Source organism: Astyanax mexicanus, chromosome 6, assembly GCF_023375975.1.
Source record: "Astyanax mexicanus isolate ESR-SI-001 chromosome 6, AstMex3_surface, whole genome shotgun sequence".
Classification (NCBI taxonomy): domain Eukaryota; kingdom Metazoa; phylum Chordata; class Actinopteri; order Characiformes; family Acestrorhamphidae; genus Astyanax; species Astyanax mexicanus.
Genome location: NC_064413.1, coordinates 11,782,231 through 11,805,681, shown reverse-complemented (window position 1 = coordinate 11,805,681; position 23,451 = coordinate 11,782,231). Strand labels below are relative to the sequence as shown.

The following is a 23,451-nucleotide window of genomic DNA, read 5'->3' as shown; positions in this document are numbered from 1 at the left end:
AATGTAGAGTTATATTCAATAGAAAATCATTTACTTTTACATTTTAGATAATTTGCATTTAATAGACATGTAATTGAATGTTAGTTGAATGTCAGTTTAGCATCAAAGAGGCCATCAAATGGACCATCCAAGTAAGTGTTACCATTTTAAAGTGCAGGGTGTGTGTGAAGTCTATGTGTGTTACTAGATGGTGCCACCATAGCTGGCTATGTACTCCAGTAAGAGAGAAGCTGCAACCTCAGGTTTCCAGAATGGTCATTTATTTTGATTCCAGACTGTTCAACATAGTACAACCAGGCAACCATGCAACTTTGCTTGTATGTATCCTTAAGCATAAAAACAGAAATAATAGGATAATAGGAATAGGATTTAATTGAACTATATCAGTTACATTGTGTTAAAGAATTAACCACTGGATGGCGCTCTAACATAACAAATAGATCACAGATCCCAAGAACACGAATGGTACAGGAAAGTGTGCTGAAGTAATTTAACTAGTGCCTTCATGGGGAATTCAGTGGAATATTACGTAACAACGTACATAATGCAAACGTGGGAAAGTGAAATACTACTATGAACACATTAATCTGTACTTTAAACATAGAAAGAGAGAATTGTTTAACCACAAATGGGAGAGAATTCCATAGTCGAGGAGCAATAATATAGATATATAATATAGATATATAATATATATACATCTGGAGAATGCCGATCACCAAAGCCTCAGAATTCAGAGGATGGTACTTTAAGAAGCCCAGCAGCAGCATATCTAAGGGATCTGCTGTAGGGAAGATAAGGAGAGATTGTTTAAAGCCTTATAGGTTAGTAAGAGAATCTTGAATTGAATCCTGTTTTTTACAGGAAGCCAGTGAAGGTGCTGGAGAACAGGTGTAATGCGGAGCAACGAAAACGGGCGGAGGAGGAAAACGGGTAGAAAACAAAAAGCCACGCCTAGCGTGCGTTAGAGTGAGGGGGAGAAAATGTAAATAAGGCTTGCCTGGAAGCAGCTACCTCTTATGAGACGAGGTTAAGGATTAACTAAACAAAAGGGGCTTCCAACGAAAACAAAACTGAACTGAGGTGCTTATGGATTAAACGCTGCTCCACCAGAGAGGGGAGGAACAGCGCGGGAGAGGGAAGGTAAACAAACCGTGCCTCGCGGTGAGAAACACACACAGACACACACAGAGACTCGAGAGGGGCGGCAGAAAAGAACACACCGCTCTGCTCCACCAGACTAGAGACAGGTAGATGGCGGCCGTGGAGCTCACTGCTCTACACAGCTCCACCAAACCCGAAGAGAAAAAGGGATAGAGATAGAGAGCCGGGGCTCGCTTGGAAAACCGGCATAGATTCGCTCTCATGAGCTTCAAAGATCCAGCGCCGAGTGGCTGGTTGGCGCTGCTTATAAGCTGTTGAAAGCAGGTGTTGATAATTAGCCAATCAGCCCTCGGCGCTGGCCTGGCGCGCCCTGGAATTCTTCTAAGGGCTGATGGCAGGGCAAGCCGGTATGAAACCTGATTGATCCGGCGATTTTAAATGGCCCCAAGTACCGTGGGGACAGTTTACTTGGGGTACCCCGCAACGGGATATCCTTGGCCGAAAGCCAGACTCGTTGGCCGACTCGAAATGAGGGGGCAGGCCGACGCCTCCTGTCTGCGAGACGTTTCTGGGTTGCCCTGGCAGACAAGAGGGCGGCCCGAGCCCTCCTCCATGCTCGGCGGCAGCGGCTGACCATCTGGTTGGCCTTGGATACTCCCGTGACCGTCTCCTGCCCGGGGAAAGCAGGCGGAGCATACCCAAACTGGCACTCAAAGGGTGACCAGACCAGAAAGGGGTGTTCCGCCCCCTCAAGCCAATGCCTGCACTGTTCCAGAGCCAACTTTACGGCCAGGAGCTCCCTGTCTCCCACGTCATACCTCTGCTCTGCAGGTGTTAGACGGTGGGAGTAGTAGGCACATGGGTGCAGTCGGCCATCCAGCCCCGCCCGCTGGGACAAGACCGCACCCACGCCTACTTCAGAGGCGTCCACCTCTACGACAAACGGGAGTCCAGGGTCAGGCAGTCAGAGAACTGGAGCCCTGGTCAGCAAGTTCTTGATAGCATCAAACGCTTCCTGGGCTTCTGTGCCCCAGCTGAACCGCCCAGACGTCTTCCTCGTCAGAGCGGTTAGCGGTGCGGCCACAGAGCTAAAGTTTCTTACGAATCGTCGAAAGAAATTAGCAAAGCGCTGGACCAGGCGCACCGAAGACGGTCGGGGCCAGTTCTCAACTGCCTTGACCTTGGTGGGGTCCATGCGCAGATTGTTATGTGACACGATAAAGCCCAAAAACGAGATGGTCTGCGCATGGAACTCCGACTTCTCCAGTTTGACATAGAGGTGGTTCTCCAGGAGTAGCTGGAGAACCCGTCGGACGTGGGTAACGTGTTTGTTTAGTGAGCGACTGTATATGAGAATGTCGTCCAAGTAAACGAACACGTACCGGTCCAACGCCTCCCGGAGAACCTCATTAATGTACCCCTGGAAGACGGCGGGGGCGTTCATCAACCCAAAGGGCATAACTAGGTACTCATAGTGCCCAGATGGGGTGATGAACGCAGTCTTCTATTCGTCACCCGCCCTCATCCTAACCAGGTTGTAGGCACTGCGCAGGTCCAGCTTGGTGGAAATGGTGGCCTGCTGCAGTGCCTCAAAGGCGGATGACATGAGGGGCAGGGGGTAACGGTTCTTGACCGTGATCTTATTGAGGCCTCTGTAATCTATACAGGGCCTCAACCCGCCATCCTTCTTCTCCACGAAGAAGAACCCGGCGCCGGCCGGGGAGGAAGAGGGTCGAATAAATCCCCGGGCGAGGGCCTCCTGGATGTATTCCTCCATCGCCCGGCGCTCAGGACCCAAAAGAGAAAACAACCTTCCCCTGGGAGGACTAGTCCCAGGGAGAAGGTTGATAGCCATGTCGCAGGGACGGTGGGGGGGCAGTATCTGAGCCTGCCTTTTACTGAATACTTCGCGGAGGTCCTGGTATTCCTCGGGTACCCTCCTTGACTCGGGAGTTCAAACGTCCGCAAACCCTTGGCTGGTGTTCCCACACCGGGGTGGCCCACGCTAATGCCCGTCCGGAGAGGAGGGAGACGATATACGCCACTTTGGCACGCTCTGACTGGAAGCGGGACGGTTGCAGCTCGAATGCAAGGGAGCACTGCAGGAGAAACCCCTACAGCCTCCTGGTTCACCACCATACCGCATGGGGGAAGGTAGTGGGGGCTCAACTTGAGGCCCCACTGAAGGTGACACAGCAATTTTTCCTTCCACCTGGGGGGGGTTTAGGTGCTTGGGTCACTGGCTGTGTTAACAGCTGGGTTAGGATCTGTTGCAAGGTCTGTTCATGCCTCCCTATAGCCTCCCTCTGGTTCCCCAGTGTGGCTTTTACCTGCTCGAGATCCGGCTGCTCTGCTGGGTCCATGTTGGGCTGGATCTTTCTGTAATGGGTTGGGAGCAGTAGCTCTCCAGCCCAGAAGGTTTTAGAACCCAAGTGCTGAGCAGTGGATCTCAAAGCAGGTAAACCCAAGAAAAAGGAAAATAATAATAATAATAATAATAATAAGAATTAATATATAATTGTTAATATATATATTAATAGGATATATAATAATATTATATAATAATATTATATATATATATATATATAAATATATATATATATACAATTATTATTATTATTAAACCCCGCTTCACGCGGGGATCGAACTCAGGCTGTCGCGGTCGCGGCCCAATGCTCTAACCGCTGAGCCAGCGAGCGGATTGGGATGTGGCTGCTTTAATCACTCTTAAGGACCTCCGCCGAAAGGGGTGGAGCAACGAAAACAGGCGGAGGAGGAAAACGGTTAGAAAACAAAAAGCCACGCCTAGCGTGCGTTAGAGTGAGGGGGAGAAAATGTAAATAAGGCTTGCCTGGAAGCGGCTACCTTTTATGAGACGAGGTTAAGGATTAACTAAACAAAAGGGGCTTCCAACGAAAACAAAACTGAACTGAGGTGCTTATGGATTAAACGCTGCTCCACCAGAGAGGAGTGGAACAGCGCGGGAGAGGGAAGGTAAACAAATATGGAGCTAAATTAGTGCCAAAACTACGCAAATAAAGAAAACGTATTCTGTAAATATGATACTACTTGCAAACAAACACAACGTGTTTTACAAATACAAAACTCGACTCTCTAACACACACGGTGTGTTTTACAAACACAAAACCTGATGGTTGTAAATATATATGTAAACTGCAAATAAATACACAGCTGTTTTCTAATACATTGCTCTTTACAAACAAATATAACACGTTTTACAAATGCAAAAAGTAATAAATAAAACAAGTAAAACATTATTTTCAAACATTACCGTGTCATGACTCACAAACACGCACAGCCCATTTGTAAATCACGTGACTTTTGGCACAGTTTTAGCAGAGTCGCAAACTCGTGTTGAGATTTTCTCACAAATACACCCAACCCTCGTACAAATGCATCGCCCCAGAACAGCAGGTGGCGCTGTGGGACACTTTACGAGAGGTGGCTGCACAGCAAAGCAAGCTCTCCTATCCAGCGCTCCCCAGAGCATTAATTTACACTTATTAAGGTGTTTAATACACCTTTAATAATCACAACTCTACTATTTTATACCCGATTTACACACGGTTTGGTTTGTTACAAACAGCAGAGATGTAATTATGATATAGGACGCTGTTACACTTTGTAAAGTATTTCTTTCTTTTTTAAAGAGCATAATACAAAGTATTTCAGCATGAAAGCTCATATTTGTGATGTGTAACAGCGTCCTATATCATAATTACATCTCTGCTGTTTGTAACAAACCAAACCGTGTGTAAATCGGGTATAAAATGGTAGAGTTGTGATTATTAAAGGTGTATTAAACACCTTAATCAGTGTAAATTAATGCTCTGGGGAGCGCTGGAAGCGAGGCTTGCTTTGCTGTGCAGCCACCTCTCGTAAAGTGTCCCACAGCGCCACCTGCTGTTCTGGGGCAATCCATTTGTACGAGGGTTGGGTGTATTTGTGAGAAAATCTCAACACGAGTTTGCGACTCTGCTAAAACTGTGCCAAAAGTCACGTGATTTACAAATGGGCTGTGCGTGTTCGTGAGTCATGACACGGTAATGTTTGAAAATAATGTTTTACTTGTTTTATTTATTACTTTTTGCATTTGTAAAACGTGTTATATTTGTTTGTAAAGAGCAATGTATTAGAAAACAGCTGTGTATTTATTTGAAGTTTACATATATATTTACAACCATCAGGTTTTGTGTTTGTAAAACACACTGTTACAAGCTGTTGAAATAAGGACAGAGACGGAGCTGTATGAAACAAGCTGCTGTATTAGCATAACAACATGAGGCGGCCTTAGCTGAGCCTCTAGGCAGAACGATAACAAAGCTGCTTCCCGTGTCACAATAAGAGTCCCAGCGTGGCTTGCACTTTAGAACAGGCATCCATCTAACATCTCCCTTTCCTGAGACATAACATTTATAGTCTTGTAACTCAGACTTATAACTAATTAAGTCAGAACGTAACCCTCCCACAGTTCACAATCACATATAAACCTGCAACTGATTAGTTTGTGACATTAGATCTTCATGTTCTTCTTTTTTTTTTTTTTTTCTTTCACTCATCCAGTCTTTTGGGAGGGCGAGACACCCGTCCACTCCTGGTGACAACACAAGGTCGCTGCGGCGACTGGGCCCACGGGGGTTCAAACCCAGGTCGTAGTGACAGTTCGTTATTGGTGCTTGGGGCCGGCTTGGGCACAGACAGATCGGCATCCTCACCTACGGATGCGTGCTCAGAGTGCGAAGTGTCGAGAAGTGTTGAGAACGACTGTCCTGCTAAAGTGGATGCTGGCAACTCAGCTACTCGCAAGTCCACTCGATTACGTTGAAAGAAAGGGCCATCCACATCGATCAAGTATGAACGAGGAGCCACTTGTTTCATGCACGTACCCAGTTTCCACACACCAGTGCGATCTCCTGGCAAGGGCCTCATCCTCACTGGGTTTCCGATAGCAAGTTCGGGGAGATCACGTGCAGACCTGTCGTATGTGCGCTTGGCAATCTGTTTTCTTTGGCGCAGTTTGTCAACAACGCCAGGTACAATGCATGGCTCCAGAAGGCAGTGCAGAACAGGCAATGCTGATTTTAACCGGCGGGCCATTAGTCTCTGAGCCGGACTGCTGTCCATTCCATCTGTGGGCGTATTGCGCCACTGAAGAATAGCCTTCCAGGGGTCACACCCATCTCTGAGAGCTTTCTTACAGAGGTTTTTTGCAATTTTGACAGCTGCCTCAGCCTTGCCATTAGCTTGTGGATGTCTGGGGGAGGAGGTAACATGTTCAAACTCCCAGGTTGCTGCAAAACGGCTGAACTCCCAACATGCAAACTGTGGGCCATTGTCTGTAATCACACGGTCTGGAATGCCATATCGAGCGAAATTTGCTTTGCAGCGTTTGATTGTTGTTTCCGCCGAAAGATCTGGGAGTAGGTCAATTTCCCAAAAGTCTGAGTAGTGATCAACCAGCAGTAGGTATGTTTTGCCACCATACTGGTAGAGATCCATACTGATGATTTGCCAGGGCCTTGTGGGAAGTTGATGAGAGAGCATTGTCTCTTTCTGCTGTCTGATAGCATACTCATTATAAGTGCTACATGTGCTGACGTGGTCTTTGATGGCATTTTGCATGCCTGGCCAGTAGAGTGTTTCTCGAGCTTGCCTGTAGCATGAAGTAGCTCCAGTATGTGTGGCGTGAATTCGGGCCAACATCTCCGAACGGAGGGACTTCGGTATGACAACTGCCTGACCCTTGAATAGAATGCCGTTTTGTACGCTAAGTTCATCTTTGCATGACCAGAACTCACGTATATCCAGGCTCACGTCTTCTTTGTGCTTTGGCCAGCCATCCAGAATGACTGCCTTAAGGTGTCACATTTGTGCATCAAGTTCAGTGTGGGCTTTAATTCTACAGAGGCGCTGATCAGTCACATTGAGGTAGTCTGACTGTATGACATGCTCCAGGTCACACTGCTCTTGCTCCATGGCACAGATGAAATGATCCTGGCACACAGGTGCTGGTTGAGTAGCGGGTGCTGTGGCCCTGCTCAGCGTATCGCTTAGATACATTTCTGGGCCTGGCTTATATACTACCTCTAAATTGTAGTTCTGTAGGGCCAGGAGCATGCACTGTAGGCGCTTTGGTGCATGTAGCATGGGCTTACTGAAGATGGCTATCAGAGGTTTGTGGTCAGTCTATGCTGTAACCTTTGCACGACCATACAGGTAATGGTGAAAGCGCTGGCATGCAAACACAATGCTGAGGCATTCCTTCTCAATTTGTGCATAATTTTGCTCTGAGGATGAAAGAGCTCTGGAAGCATATGCAACCGGCCGCCCTTCCTGCATAAGGCAACACCCGAGGCCATGTTGGCTCGCATCACTCTGTATTGTCACTGGTTTAGACACATCATAGTACTGCAAGACCGGAGCTGACGTGACCAGATGCTTTATTTCTTGTATCACCCTGTCATGTTTCGGTAGCCAGTGCCAGACTGTCCCTTTGTCTGTCAGTCTCCTCAACGGCTCACACAGTTCTGACAGTCCAGGCAGGAATCTGGCAATGTATGTGACAAATCCCACAAACCGCTGCACCGCTTTAGCATCTGAAGGTGTGGGCATGTCAATCACTGCCTTTATTTTCTCTGGGTCCGCCTTTAAGCCCTCTGCTGACAGTATGTGCCCATGGAAGCGGACTGCCGACACCTTGAACTGGAGTTTTTTTGCACTGAGTTTCAGATTAACCTCCCTGCAGCGGTTCATGAGGGCCAGCAGCTTGATATCGTGATCCTGGTTTGCTTCTAACTGTGAATCGCCACAACCCACGACTAGAATATCATCCGCGATGGGTTCTACTCCATTAAGTCCAGCCAAAAATTCATGCTGCTTCCTCTGGTACACCTCTGGAGCAACAGACACCCCAAAAGGAAGCTTGAGCCAACGCATTCTTCCCCATGGTGTCCAGAATGTGGTCATGAGGCTACTTTCCTCGTCAAGCCTACACTGGAGAAAAGCATCGCGAGCATCCACCAATGTGAAGACTTTGGCTTTGGGGAGTTTGTATAGGACATCCTCCAAAGTGGGCATGATGTAGTGTGATCGCCGAAGAGCTGTGTTAAGGTGCTTCGGGTCAATACAAAGTCGCAACTTGTCTGGTTTCTTCACAATCACCATATTGTTGATCCAATCTGTAGGATCAGTCACTGGAGCTATGTGCCCATCAGCCTGGTGCTGATCGAGCTGTGCCTTGACAGCAGCCTTCATGGCTACTGGTACATTCCTGGGGGTGCATTGCATTGGCCTCACAGCTTCATCCAAGTCAAAGTGTACCTCCTCCGGTACTGACTCTATTGGGCCGTAGAACACATCCCTGTATCTGGCCAGGAGTGTCTCCTTAGTTAAAATTGATTAATTGTTTGAACATGTGGTGGTCGACGACAGGGCATGTAAGCTGGCTGGAATCGTGAACTGAACAAGGCCCAAACGTTCACAAGTGGACCCTGACAGTAGTGGCGGCTGATCTGTTTTGACTATTTCAAACTCCAAATTGTGTGTTTTATCATTGATGCTACATGATGTTGAAAACAGCCCAAGTGAGGGCATCAGCTGTCCGGAATATAGCTTCAGTTTTGTGCTACTTGGCAGTAATGGGGTTTTGGGTGCAAGACTCATTTTATCGTTTAAGCTCATTACATCACACGTTGCACCAGTGTCTAGCTGGCATTGCTGCAGTTTGCCCTGTATGTGCAATTTGACATACCACTTCTTTCCTTTTGCCCGCATTGAGCCAATGTGCTCTGTGGCATACAGATCATCGCTCACAATGTCAGTGTTGTCCTGCTGAATGTCATCAATCTTATGTAATTTACTCTCAGTCCGTTTCTTTTTGCTCTTCAGGCAGACTCTAGCAAAATGGTTGCTGGTGCCACATGCCTTACATTGCTTGCCAAATGCAGGGCAGTGCTCCCTACCAGCCCTGTGGTTGCTACCACAGTAACGGCATTGAATAGGCACAGTATCTGTGGGTGAAGGTTGCTTGGTGGACTGCTGGCGCATTGCATTTACACAGTCCAGTGGTGGTGCATCCTGAATCATTGATTTCAGTCTCTGATTAGTCAGCTCTGCCATTCTGCACGTATCAATAGCACTATTTAGTGTGAGCTGGCGCTCTCTTAAGAGGCGTCGTCGTGTATTTTCGTCTGCAATGCCGAGCACTATTTTGTCTCTAATTAGGTTATCCTTGAGCTCGCCATATTCACATGTAGCTGCCTTTTCACGTAAGCGCGTCACAAAACTGTCAATCGGTTCGCCTTCTTCCTGTTTGCAAATGCCAAAATTGTATCGTTCATATATGACATTCTTTGCCGGCTTGAAATACTCTTCGAGAGCGTCTAGGATAGCCCTTGTATCAGCGCGCTGCTCATCTGTGAGCACCAAGTTGTGCTTGTAAATGTGACGGCATTCGGCGCCCATTACAGTTCTTAGTGTCGCTGCTTGCACCACCTCTGATTTTTCCAGCAGTTCAGTAGCTAAAGCATAATCCTCAAACTCTGCACGGAATATCTCCCAATTGCTACTCACGTCCCCTGTCAGTTTCATCGGCGAGGGTGGCGGTATGTTGCCAGGAGCCATCGCTTTTCGGGTGGTCCGAAAGAAGTAAGCAGTGCTGCGGAGCTGGATGAATGTGTCAGATAGTATCCAATTAACTTAGATCAGGAAAAAACTAAATAATCCGCTTCTGACACCATGTTACAAGCTGTTGAAATAAGGACAGAGACGGAGCTGTATGAAACAAGCTGCTGTATTAGCATAACAACATGAGGCGGCCTTAGCTGAGCCTCTAGGCAGAACGATAACAAAGCTGCTTCCCGTGTCACAATAAGAGTCCTAGCGTGGCTTGCACTTTAGAACAGGCATCCATCTAACACACACCGTGTGTGTTAGAGAGTCGAGTTTTGTATTTGTAAAACACGTTGTGTTTGTTTGCAAGTAGTATCATATTTACAGAATACGTTTTCTTTATTTGCGTAGTTTTGGCACTAATTTAGCTCCATAAACAAACCGCGCCTCGCGGTGAGAAACACACACAGACACACACGAGAGGGCGGCAGAAAAGAGCACACCGCTCTGCTCCACCAGACTAGAGACAGGTAGATGGCGGCCGTGGAGCTCACTGCTCTACACAGCTCCACCAAACCCGAAGAGAAAAAGGAATAGAGATAGAGAGCCGGGGCTCGCTCGGAAAACCGGCATAGATTCGCTCTCACAAGCTTCAAAGATCCAGCGCCGAGTGGCTGGTTGGCGCTGCTTATAAGCTTATAAGCAGGTGTTGATAATTAGCCAATCAGCCCTCGGCGCTGGCCTGGCGCGCCCTCCGATGCCCTGGAGGACACCTCGATCGGGCACCAGCCCTTACACTTACATTGTTTTTACGTTTCTATGTTTTCTTAATGTAGTTGTGTTATCTTCTTTTTGCTATGTTTTCTTAATGTAGTTGTGTTATCTTTTTGTTTGCTATGTTTTCTTAATGTAGTTGTGTTATCTTTTTGTTTGCTATGTTTTCTTAATGTAGTTGCGTTATCTTTTTGTTAGTGCTTAACTCCACTCTCTGCAGGGTTTTATGCCCTAGAGCAATACAGTTCCTATATCAGGTGGTGATGCTGCCCATCAGGATACTCTCCACAAGAGAGCAACATGACAGCCATGCTTGCCCCATCTTGTAAATGACTACTTCTACTATGATCTATGGTAATAAAACCAGAGGTACTGAAGAGTGCTAATGTGAGGCATAAATATGCTTAACTTCCCGCAGAGCAAGTATAATATAGTGAATATAGTGGGTACCCCTTCTGCAACCATAGATAAATATTACAATAACTACATATTCTCTCTTTTGACTTAGTTATATAAACTTAATACAAATAAACAGCCCACAAATACAGCTACAAACTACAAAAGTGTACAATAGACCCAACAATCAAGGCTTAATTTGCCTACAAGTACAGCCGTTCAACAAAGATCACTCATTTGTATGTACAGTACATTAGGGCAGCCGAAACATTAGGTACACACAAAAACTCACCAGTGAGGCGGTCTATTATTGTGAATTAGTTGCACATTGAAGGACAGTCTTTAAAAAGTGTTTTTAATATAATATGACACAATATCTGTCTCATTTGCAGCCGCAATTCCATGATAGTTAGCTAACTATTGAATTAATCCAGCATGAGCTCCATTTACGCCTAAGCAACGTGTAAAACCTTCACCACAGCGCCGAGAAGGGGTTAGACAGCCATGGCCCCGCCCCCGTAGTGAAAAACATGAATCTGATTGGTTAGTAGAACCGCTGCTTCTAATGGGTTCTGTTACATTAAAGGTACATTCTGTAGGAACTGAGAGTGCTGGCAACCTCGGGAGTGGAGTAAGTGTTGGGGAAGGAGCAGCAGGAGGAGTCAGAGGACAAAACTGACACAAACTCTGGGACAGACTGCACACTTAAAATAGGAACCTACTGCTGAAGCCCTGCTGACAAGAGCTGCCAGTGCTTTCACTCAACATGTTTCCTTAATATCTGATGAAACATCCTGATTATTTTATCATTTACTACTGAAAATAAGTTACATATTTGTCCTTTAAGTTGCACCTATCGCTCACACAGATGTGCAATGCACACAGATTATTAAGTCCCTGTAGAAAACAGTTGCAAATAAAACAAGTCTAATTAAATGGAACAGATTAAAATAAACGTATAGGCACAATGCTAATGCTAATGCTAATACTAGGTGTTGGCTAGAGGGGTATAAGGGGTATGAGTTGTGGAGTAGTGAACCTGTGTTCTCTGGAATGATGGAGCTTCTTCTAATACTTTTGGATGGGTTAGGGATGAAGGTGGAGATAAAAACCCTTACAGCAATGTTTCAACAAGGACAGAATTATTCTTATTCATTAATTATTCTTAAAATAAGGATTTAGCAGGTATCCCAATAATAATCGTCCACAGTGTTCTATTTTTTGAGGACTATATTTTGGTCAGCAGTTTCTTTTGTACTTTGTTGATGGACGTCTGATGGAACTTCAAATCAGTGTAAATTTCATACGCTGTCACGTTCTCATCCTGTGTCTCTCCTGTCTGTCTGTGTTTTTTCTGCCCTCCTGTTTGTTTATTTACCTTTTTCACACACATGGCCCTGTGTTCCTCCCATATCTCTGCCTTAGTGTTTTCACCTGTGTTCATTTGTAGCTCAGCCCCCTAGTTACCTCTCCCTAGGTGTTTGCTGTTTCCTGTTTACTTTTGTATATATAGCCCCCTTGTTTATAAGTTCCCTTTTCGGATCTTGAATGTTTTATTGTCAGTTCAGGTTGTGTGTGTTTTCTTTTAATGTGTACTCCGTGTTTCTGTGTTTTTTGTTTTATTGTGTGTTTTGGTTTTCAATTAAATAAATATACTCGCATTAGCGTCCACCTCTGCGTCTCCCTTGCTGCATCCTGACATAAGCAGACATTAAAACTTCATATGTGAATACCCTTGGCGTAGAAAAATAGGAAAACAAAGAAAAACAATATAGGCCAATCTTTTAAAAATTATACTCAAAACAGCATACATTTCTCTGGAACCCTTTAACCGATAGTTTTCTTTTGGGAGAGGAATCTCTAGATAATCCTTAAGAAACCTTTCTTTAACACCCAAAATGATATCCGAGTAGAGTATTATCTATGTTTTAAAGTGCCTGTGGGACAACATGTTTAGAAGTTATTATAGAAGTGCAGTGTACTGGCAGCGTACTGACATGCTGTGTTTTTTTCCAGGAGCGTTCCTGATCCCGTACCTTATAGCGCTGGTGTTTGAGGGTCTGCCACTCCTTCACATGGAACTGGCCATTGGACAGAGACTCCGCATGGGCAGCATTGGAGTGTGGAAATCTATCTCACCTTACTTAGTGGGAGTAGGTGAGTTATTTCAATGTTCTGGAGCAAAAGGGTTAGGGTTGTTCACCTCCTGTATACAAAATCTGTTTTTCGATAGGCTGTTGCTTTTATATGAAGACAATACGCTTTTTTTGACAAAAGCATTTTGCTTTTTACAATGCTTCATTATTTCTAGAAAACACAGTGTCATTCTTTTGTGTTCAAACTTTTACACAAACAATGATCTGCCATGGCCACAACCACAACAATTTTTGAGATGTGAGGGTGACTCTCCATGGCCTGGTTATGAATTTTTCTGCGTAAACCTCACACATTCCCCATTGGTTCCTGGCACCATCTGTTTGTATACGTCTACTCCCCTCGTGCATTGTCAGTGTGTAGGGTGCTGTCCCTGTGCAGTGCGGACAGCCTTCTTCCTTTCAGTAAATCAAATGCATGCATAAATGTTATCTTATATTACTTCAAAGGCAATGCAAATTACTTCTCATAAATATCAATAGGGTCTTTCTTTCCTTTGGTAGAGACATATGAAAGCCTATGCCCTTTCTCTTAAAGATTACCTAGCACTAAAACCCTGTGGAAAACAATTGGAGGGCATAGTGGTGGAACTAAATAATGCTAGTTTCATCTCTGTAAACTGAAGAGTTCTTTTTTGGTCTCTGTCGATTTTACGCTAATGCCTGGTCAGTGTGAGCATCTCTGCACTGCTGATGCTGTAAGTATCGCTACTGAACAGTGATCGGCATTGTGTTCACAGGTGTAGCTTCTATGACTGTGTCGTTTTTGGTGGGGCTGTTTTACAACACCATACTGGCCTGGGTTCTGTGGTACTTCTTCCACTCCTTCCAAAACCCACTGCCCTGGGAGCACTGCCCAGTCAACGCCAACCAGACAGGTGAGTGACCTATGGCAGCAGAACAACAGGACATGACAACATGAGAGCAACAGACCGAAGGACAGCAGAACAGGAAAACCCATGTGCAGTGGAACAAAAGTAGGAGAACAACAGAACTTCAGAACAGCAGAAGAATAGGAAAGTCAGGTAGCAGAACCACTGAACATTAGAAAGGCAAAACTGCAGGACAGGGGAAGAGTAACACTATAGAACAACTGACAAGCAGAGCAGCAGGACAATATAAGAGCAGAACAAAAAAGTGCAAAACAGCAGAACATCAGATACACATTAGAACGGTAAATCCATATTGTCTGGTTCTCTCTAAGAAATACATTACAGTGCACTTCAATAAATCAATCAATCTATTAATAATATACATGCACAGTATTTTCTGGACATTTTTATATTGTAATGGACAACAGCTATAGTCAAGTCAACCGATGGTTGTTTCGATCAATTATCAGAAAAATAATTATACCATGCGTCAGCCTGTAAAAGTTACATAGTTACTTTTAATTATTTCATATAAAAAAGTACAGCAAATCATAAATTAAATCATTTTAAATTAACTATTGTTCCACTTATTATTTTGGACCTTTCGGGCAGTATTTGTTCAGACCACCACATAAAACTTTTTCAAGAAGAAGTGGCATAGGTTCATTCTATTTTTTTTTCTTTACTGTTAAAAAGTTATGGTTATATAGGTGCTATAAACCGTATTTTTATAGAGTTACAGGGCATTATTATTATGTGTCAAAAGTTTGGACACATCCAATTCTCATTTTTTTTCTACATTTGTTGCAGATTATTATTAAAGCTATCAAATCTATGGCATATTAATTTACAGTTCAGTAAACAAGAGTTATGCAGTAAACAAAACATGAAAATAGTCAACAAAACCTTTTATTATAAACTCTTAAGCTCCAAGCCTAATTCTACCAATTACTGCCTGAAAATACATACCCAAATTTTAAAGCTTTTTACACTAACATTAAATTATTCAGAGAATTTTAATTTTTTCAATGAATATTAAAAAATTAACTTAAAAATATACATTTGAACATGATATACTTAAAATATGGTAAAACAAGAAAAAAAATACAGGTGCTTGTCAGATTTTCTAATTTTTAATCTTAAAATGAAATATTTATACGTGTGTTTATATAAGTGTTTTACAGTTGTTTATTTAGCTACAAGGTTTTTACATTCACCATGTAAAATTATAAACTGGTTCACTGGTTAGATATTATAGTGATCTGCTCCTGGGATATTACTTTCTTTTTCCAAAGGACTGGAAACTTTATAAGAACAAAAACTAATAATTTTATAACTTATTTTGCAGTAAAGAATGTGTTTCTCTATTTTTAAATCTGCTCAGGGACAGTGTCGGGTTACAGACCCTGCCCCAGCTCTGTCTCCACCTAACGCGGCACCTGATTGGCTGGGTGTTGTGTGACTATTGACCTAGTTACCCAGAGGTAGACAAGCTGCTGTAAAACTGTATAAAACAGTTTAACACACTCTTTAGGCTCTAATTCAGGAACTGTACAGTGAAATGGTTTGCAGTTCCGTAATCTTGAGAGTTAGCTGGTTGGAATGATGTATAACAAATATGGACGTACGTAAAAAGCAAATATGCAAATTATAAGTAATATTTTAATAAATAAAAGGAAATACAGCTAAATAGGCTAGACAAGACTGAGAGATTCTAAGCTTTAATATATGGCATATTGTGTGTGTATTTATTGAGCCTGTAATTATTCATAAACACAGCCAGATATTAATTATGAGATTTTTCTGGCCCGCGGGTGGGCCAGGGCGTGTTAAGACAATAAAGTAGAAGCTTTTGCTTTGATGCCAGTGTTACCTACTCTCAACGCTCTCTTCGCTCAGCTTGGAACCTAAAAATGCTTCTTTAAGGATGAGCCAAACTCACGCGTCGCTAAAGGTGGGTAATCCAGGTCCAGAAATAAAAAAACATCCCATGGATTAGGTTGAACTAGCTCCAGAGCCAGCCAGGCAATGGGAGCGAAATCCTGGGATGGATTTTTACTTTTTGAACCTTGATTACCCACGTCTACACCTAAAAACTCGAATAAGCTCTAGACCTAGCAAGCAAACCAAGCCATAGCAAACATTACAAATACCCCATTAGTGCATCACTAGGATACTACAATACCTTATCAACATATAACTGTAGGAAACATTCAGTTTACCTCAATATGCCTTTTTTAATTAGATGGTGAATGTTTGAACACCATTAGCTCGTGCTGCTGAGCTGCATCGCATCCGACAAGAGTTGTTTTTGCATCCAGCCATTCCGAAGCCCCTCGCTGCAGCTGGAGACGCATAATTGGGGTCTTTCTACCAACTTTCTCACTGGCACACTTCTGGAGTTTGACGTGACGTGCAGGTCATGCATTAAATACAAACCAATAGAGGGTGTGAATGGTATATGTTTGTACTTGTTATCCAAAGATATAAACCCACACACAAACTGGAACTGTATCATCTTTAACAATGAATTCAGGTTGTGTTTGTGATCAGACATCTGTCAGGTATAAGAATGGAGATCCTGAATTCTGTAATCCTGTCTTTGCTGTGGAGTGACACACCTGTGTACCTCCATGCCCAACCTTCATTGTCTCATCTTGTATCCAGGCTTAAGTCTCCAACAGGGTACTAGAGCCTCATTTAAGTTACAGTACAGTTTTCACCAATAAACTCATTCTTTTACTTTAATATTGTGATCATTCTAACATATCATCATTACCTTCACACAGATAAAGATAATTATATTACAATCTTCTTGTGTGTTATTTTTTGTCAGTTTGTGTGTGTGAGTATAAAGGTGTTGTGTTGTTGGTGTTGCAGGTTATTTGGAGGAGTGTGAGAAGAGCACTGCTGTGAATTACTTCTGGTACAGAGACACGCTTAACATCACCCCCAACATCGAGATCAGTGGAGATCCGCAGTGGTGGCTGGTGGTGTGTTTAGCCTCAGCCTGGTGTATCGTCTACATCTGCTTCATCCGTGGCATTGAGACCATCGGAAAGGTTTCCATATATATTACTAGCTCCAGCTTTAAATTTCCACATACTGGCCACTTTATTAGAAACGCCCCCCTTGTGCTTCTGTAAATACGTTGTTTGTGTTGTGCTGTAGGCCATATACGTTACGGCTACGTTTCCTTACCTGGTGTTGACGATCTTTCTGGTGCGGGCGTTAACTCTACCGGGCGCTACCATCGGCCTGCGCCACCTCTTTACCCCAAACGTGAGTCACATTTCTAACACAGCTTTTGCTGTTAAAAAAAGATTTACTGACCACAGAACTAATGTGAATGACTGAGATTTCTGATCCCTAAACAGTGGGAAACTCTAAAGAACCCAACAGTGTGGCTGGACGCCGCCACCCAGATTTTTTTCTCTCTGTCTCTGGCTTTCGGAGGCCTCATCGCGTTTTCCAGTTATAACCCACAAAAGTAAGTCATCACTGGATTAAGCCAGCAGCTCTGGTATTTGATCTTTATTTGGTAGCTTTAAAGGGCCAATATCCTACTTTACTTCATTCCTTTGCTTGGGTTATAAACCAAAAGATATTTAATATTTATTTTCACATTATTATTTCCATGATAATGACTGGAATATTTAACTGAGGTGATACACAAATCGTCCCTGTACTTAGTAAACCATATTCAAAGAACATTCTCAACTGAAGCAGTTTTACCCACCATACTCCACCACACCCACATTCAAGTGTTCTTCTGCATTTGTTTTAGAACATCCAGTTTATATGAATGGTTTCTGGTCATATCGTAATTTAAGTAAATGCAGTACTTAGAATTCCAATATAACCTTATTTAAAACATATCTAATCAGCTTTAACACACAACACTAAAACAAATAACTTATCCACCACCTTCCAGAGAAGAGGCGCTGCATCTGTATTTGAAGGAGGTAAATTTAAACTTTCACATAAACAGCCATACATCTGCTCTTACTGCTTACTTTGCTGTATAGGGAAACCAACACCCGAACATCCTGACCCTGATAAATGGCTCTTTGTAAGACAGTAGCCTAAGAGCTAACCTAAGGCTCACAAGCACCAAACACACCCACTTCAGAATCAAGCCATGTTTCTGAGTCAGGATCTGTTCTGGTGTTGGTTTCCCTCCACAGACTAGTAAGAGCAGATGTATGGAGGTGAATATTTAAATGAACCTCCTTTAACCGCATGTATTTATTATTATTATTATTATTATTATTATTATAAGTAGTAGTAGTATTTAATAAATAAAATATTTTTTTATAAAACCTCTTACACTCCTAAAACACCGCCTGTCATGGCTCAAGACACGTTAAGTTAAGGTGTATATATAATAAGTGTAACAGGTAAAATCAGTATTCATGCAATTGACAACCTGGTAGTGCATATGCAGTGTCATGTGATTGTGACAAATGTTCAGTTATACATATCCAAGGCCAAAATAAAGTGATGGTTTGCATCATATTTATATTTATATATACACTGCTCAAAAAAATAAAGGGAACACTCAAATAACACAATATAACTCCAAGTAAATCAAACTTCTGTGAAATTAAACTGTCCACTTAGGAAGCAACACTGATTGACAATCAATTTCACCTGCTGTTGTGCAAATGGAATAGACAACAGGTGGAAATTATTGGCAATTAGCAAGACACACTCAATAAAGGAGTGGTTCTGCAGGTGGGGACCACAGACCACGTCTCAGAACCTATGCTGTCTGGCTGATGTTTTGGTCAGTTTTGAATGTTGGTGGTTCTTTCACACTCGTGGTAGCATGAGACGGACTCTACAAACCACACAAGTGGCTCAGGTAGTGCAGCTCATCCAGGATGGCACATCAATGCGAGCTGTGGCAAGAAGGTTTGCTGTGTCTGTCAGCGTAGTGTCTAGAGGCTGGAGGCGCTACCAGGAGACAGGCCAGTACACCAGGAGACGTGGAGGAGGCCGTAGGAGGGCAACAACCGAGCAGCAGGACCGCTACCTCCGCCTTTGTGCAAGAAGGAACAGGAGGAGCACTGCCAGAGCCCTGCAAAATGACCTCCAGCAGGCCACAAATGTGCATGTGTCTGCACAAACGGTTAGAAACCGACTCCATGAGGATGGTATGAGGGCCCGACGTCCACAGATAAAGGAGGCTCACAGCCCAACACCGTGCAGGACGCTTGGCATTTGCCAGAGAACACCAGGATTGGCAAATTCGCCACTGGCGCCTTGTGCTCTTCACAGATGAAAGCAGGTTCATACTGAGCACATGACAGACGTGACAGGGTCTGGAGACGCCGTGGAGAGCGGTCTGCTACCTGCAACATCCTTCAGCATGACCGGTTTGGCAGTGGGTCAGTAATGGTGTGGGGTGGCATTTCTTTGGAGGGCCGCACAGCCCTCCATGTGCTCACCAGAGGTAGCCTGACTGCCATTAGGTACCGAGATGAGATCCTCAGACCCCTTGTGAGACCATATGCTGGTGCGGTTGGCCCTGGGTTCCTCCTAATGCAGGACAATGCTAGACCTCATGTGGCTGGAGTGTGTCAGCAGTTCCTGCAAGATGAAAGCATTGAAGCTATGGACTGGCCCGCCCGTTCCCCAGACCTGAATCCGATTGAGCACATCTGGGACATCATGTCTCGCTCCATCCACCAACGTCACGTTGCACCACAGACTGTCCAGAAGTTGGCGGATGCTTTAGTCCAGGTCTGGGAGGAGATCCCTCAGGAGACCATCCGCCACCTCATCAGGAGCATGCCCAGGCGTTGTAGGGAGGTCGTACAGGCACGTGGAGGCCACACACAATACTGAGCCTCATTTTGACTTGTTTTAAGGACATTACATTAAAGTTGGATCCGCCTGTAGTGTGTTTTTTCACTTTAATTTTGTGTGTGGCTCCAAATCCAGGCCTCCATTGGTTAATAAATTTTATTTCCATTGATGATTTTTGTGTGATTTTGTTGTCAGCACATTCAACTTTGTACAGAACAAAGTATTCAATTAGAATATTTCATTCATTCAGATCTAGGATGTGTTATTTGAGTGTTCCCTTTATTTTTTTGAGCAGTGTATATATATATATATATATATATATATATATATATATATATATATATATATATATATATATATATATATATATATATATATATATATATATATATATATATATATTTTTTTTTTTTTTTTAGCTCACAGAAAATGAAATGTTTAAATAATTAATGTTTAATATGTTGACATAATGAAAAATAAAATATGACATACAAATAATTTTAAAATGCTTAATTAAAAATAATTTCTATATGGTAACTATTTGTAGTGCTTGTTGAGAAGAAGCATTTTTACAGTGTAGGAAAAGTAATGATCCACCAGTCCCACACTTTATTTGTACAAAATTTACTTCCTTACAACAACATAGCTTAACTCAGGATGTTGTTGTGAAATCTCAGTTGTGATTTAAATAACGTTTGTAAACATTTGAAATGTATTTAAATCATTCATGTTAAAATAATGCAACGCAAAATGTTTATATTACATGCTATATTTTATTCATTAAAATATATAGACTGTATGTTTTGCGGAAAAAACATTTTTGTGGTTTGATAGTTTGAAGTTCAGACTAATGTAAAAAATGAAACAATCCCCTAAATGTGACAGATTTTGATGTGCTTGTTGTAAGCCATAAAAAATAAAGATGCTTTTAGTAGATTGCAGTATTTTGCACTATAAGGCACACCAGATTACCAATGAACATCCACAGGGTGATATTAGCTAATGTTTGTGCCATGTTGTTTGTTTTAACACATTAAACGCACAGGCTACAGGTCGATATTGTCACGTCTGGTGCTGTTAGCTCCTCTGTCCCTTCCACACCCAGCTCTAATGGAGGCTCTCAGGTTAACAACTACACTACGCAGAATGCACCACCCGCTGACATCACGCACACACCTGATCACGTGACACCTCACCTGCTTCCTCCAGGAAGTCCCGAATACTGATTACTGGCACTATTTAAGAGTACACCACACACACACACACACACGCCGCGTATTGTAGGTTCTCCTCATTACAAAGCGTTACTTTATCTCTTGTCTCTATTTATCTCGTGTATGACTTTGCCTTTGTTTTCTCGACGCCGATTATTGCCTTTGCCTCTGATATTGGATTTTCTGTGTTTGACCTGGACTGTGTTTTCACTACTGCCTTTTGGATTATCTCTGCTACTGGATATCTCGTGTATGAACTCTGGACTGTCTCTCATTTATGGTATGGTTTTTCCTACATTGCTCTTGTTTATGGTGATTACCTGCTTTTCTGAATCGACTACGATTTGCCTCTGTTTATTTTATAATAAACATTATTTTATCAGTATCTGTACGTGTCTGCATTCTGTACAAACCATGACAGAATACGCGGCCGTTCAAGATCAGATAACAGATACTGAAGCTATTAGATCTGGTTTAGCCAACCAGGGGAGGCTACTCGGTCAGCACCAGCAAACGCTCGCTGGTGTGACCCAAGCCGTGTGACCCAAGCCGTTTCTGAGCTAGCCCGCCTGTCCGGCACCTCTGTGGCTACGCCTGTTCGGTACTCCCTGCCCGTCGTGGGGTGGACGTCGTCGTGGTCGTCCCCGTTCCGTCTCCGTTCCGACTCCCTCGGGGGGAGGTACTATCACGTCTGGTGCTGTTAGCTCCTCTGTCCCTTCCACACCCAGCTGTAACGGAGGCTCTCAGGTCAACAACTACACTACCCAGAATGCACCACCCGCTGACATCACGCACACACCTGATCACGTGACACCTCACCTGCTCACCTGCTAATAAACATTATTTTATCAGTATCTGTACGTGTCTGCATTCTGTACAAACCATGACAGATATGCTCATCTCTGAATGGTGAAAGAGCTAACGCTTAGCTTGGTTAGCGGGAAATGCTAATGCTGCACCAGCAGTGCTAGCCGGGGTTAGCAGCAGGCTATAGGTCGATAAAACTCACCTCTGAATGGCAAAAGAGCTAGCGCTTAGCGGAGTTAGTGGGTAACGCTAATGTTGCTCCAGCAGTGCTTGCTGGGAGTAGCAGCAGGCTACAGGCCGATAATACTCACCTCTGAAAGGAGAAAGAGCTAGCGCTTAGTGCCACGAAGGCGCACTGACAATTTTTGGATTTTAAGTGTGCCTTATAGTGCAAAAAATATGATAATGATAATTTAGAAGACAGAGGACTTACTCAATAAAAACAGGAAATAATATATATATATATATATATATATATATATATATATATATATATATATATATATATATATATATATATATATATATATATTTATATGGGGAAGTAATAGACATGAATCTTTAGATCTTGTCTGATACAGGCCCTTTGATTTGTGTGTATGTTTTCAGGAACAACTGTGAGCGAGACGCTCTGATAGTGGGATGCATCAACAGCGCTACTTCCATCTATGCCTCCATTCCCATTTTTGCCATTCTGGGGTTTAAAGCTCTGTCCAATTATAACGACTGCTTAAACGGGTAAGAGGTCAGAGGTCAGGTGAGATTAGAAAAGAACACCCACCAAAGAATGTGTTCTGGGTTTGTTTGGCCACCAGAGGGCGCTTGAGAGTAAGTAAAAAGAAATAGTTTATAACCGTTTGATCCTTTTTATATTAAAAACTGTGATCATTTTCTCAAAACAGAACAATATCACATTAGCTTTTAAACTCAGTGCCCGGACTGTAACTTCATCTCAGCTCACCAACCAGTCAGGCAGCTCACAGTAGCAGTAATGCTACAGACATTACTGCCTAAAACAAGGAAACTAGAATTCTGTTTATTCCTATGTTTAAGGTTTGTAGTCATTTAGCTCTATTTACACTCATTCATTGAGGACTTACTCAAGGGCTCCCTCTAGTGATATTCAGTCCTTTACTTATACAACAGGATGTGGGATTGCGCTCCCTTAATCGGCACTAGGTGAGATGTTCCTCAGCCTGTGTTAGTGTTATTCCTCTCCTCCCTCTGTAGAAACATCCAGCAGCTGACTAACACCTTCAACATCCCCGATATGAACATAACCCTAGAGAACTATTACCAGCGCCTGTCAGATCTGAACGCCTCATATCCATACCAGGTGGGGCAGCTCAGCCTGAAGACTTGCAACCTCCAGGCCCTACTTGATCAGGTACAACTGCTGCTTGATACTAATACTGCCCTATATTGCTCCATACTGCTCTAATGCTGCACTTTGCTTTACAAAAAAGTATACTCACACTTTATTTTAATGAGTAAACTTAAGTAAAGTTGAAGTATATTTCCCAAGTATATATTATGTAGTAAGTATACTAGGATCAGTCTACTTGTAGTAGACATCTAATGTACTATTTCAGGATTTCTTGGGACTAAATTGGCCCAATTTTAGTATATAAAAGTATTAAGTATGCTTTAGGTGTATAAATTGTACACTTAAGTACTCAACTAGTTTAA

General features: G+C 43.1%; 1 protein-coding gene across 1 annotated transcript in view; it reads left to right on the top strand.

Annotated features, from left to right (window-relative positions):
* Positions 1–23,451, top strand: part of LOC103047836 (solute carrier family 6 member 18) — an 84,194-nt gene that overhangs the window by 25,971 nt on the left and 34,772 nt on the right. Inside the window, exons 2-8 of the mRNA XM_049480535.1 lie at positions 12,919–13,059; positions 13,796–13,933; positions 16,808–16,989; positions 17,099–17,209; positions 17,305–17,417; positions 22,372–22,500; positions 22,993–23,149. Of these exons, the coding sequence (XP_049336492.1) occupies positions 12,919–13,059; positions 13,796–13,933; positions 16,808–16,989; positions 17,099–17,209; positions 17,305–17,417; positions 22,372–22,500; positions 22,993–23,149 (971 nt within the window). The remainder of the gene's footprint in view (positions 1–12,918; positions 13,060–13,795; positions 13,934–16,807; positions 16,990–17,098; positions 17,210–17,304; positions 17,418–22,371; positions 22,501–22,992; positions 23,150–23,451) is intronic.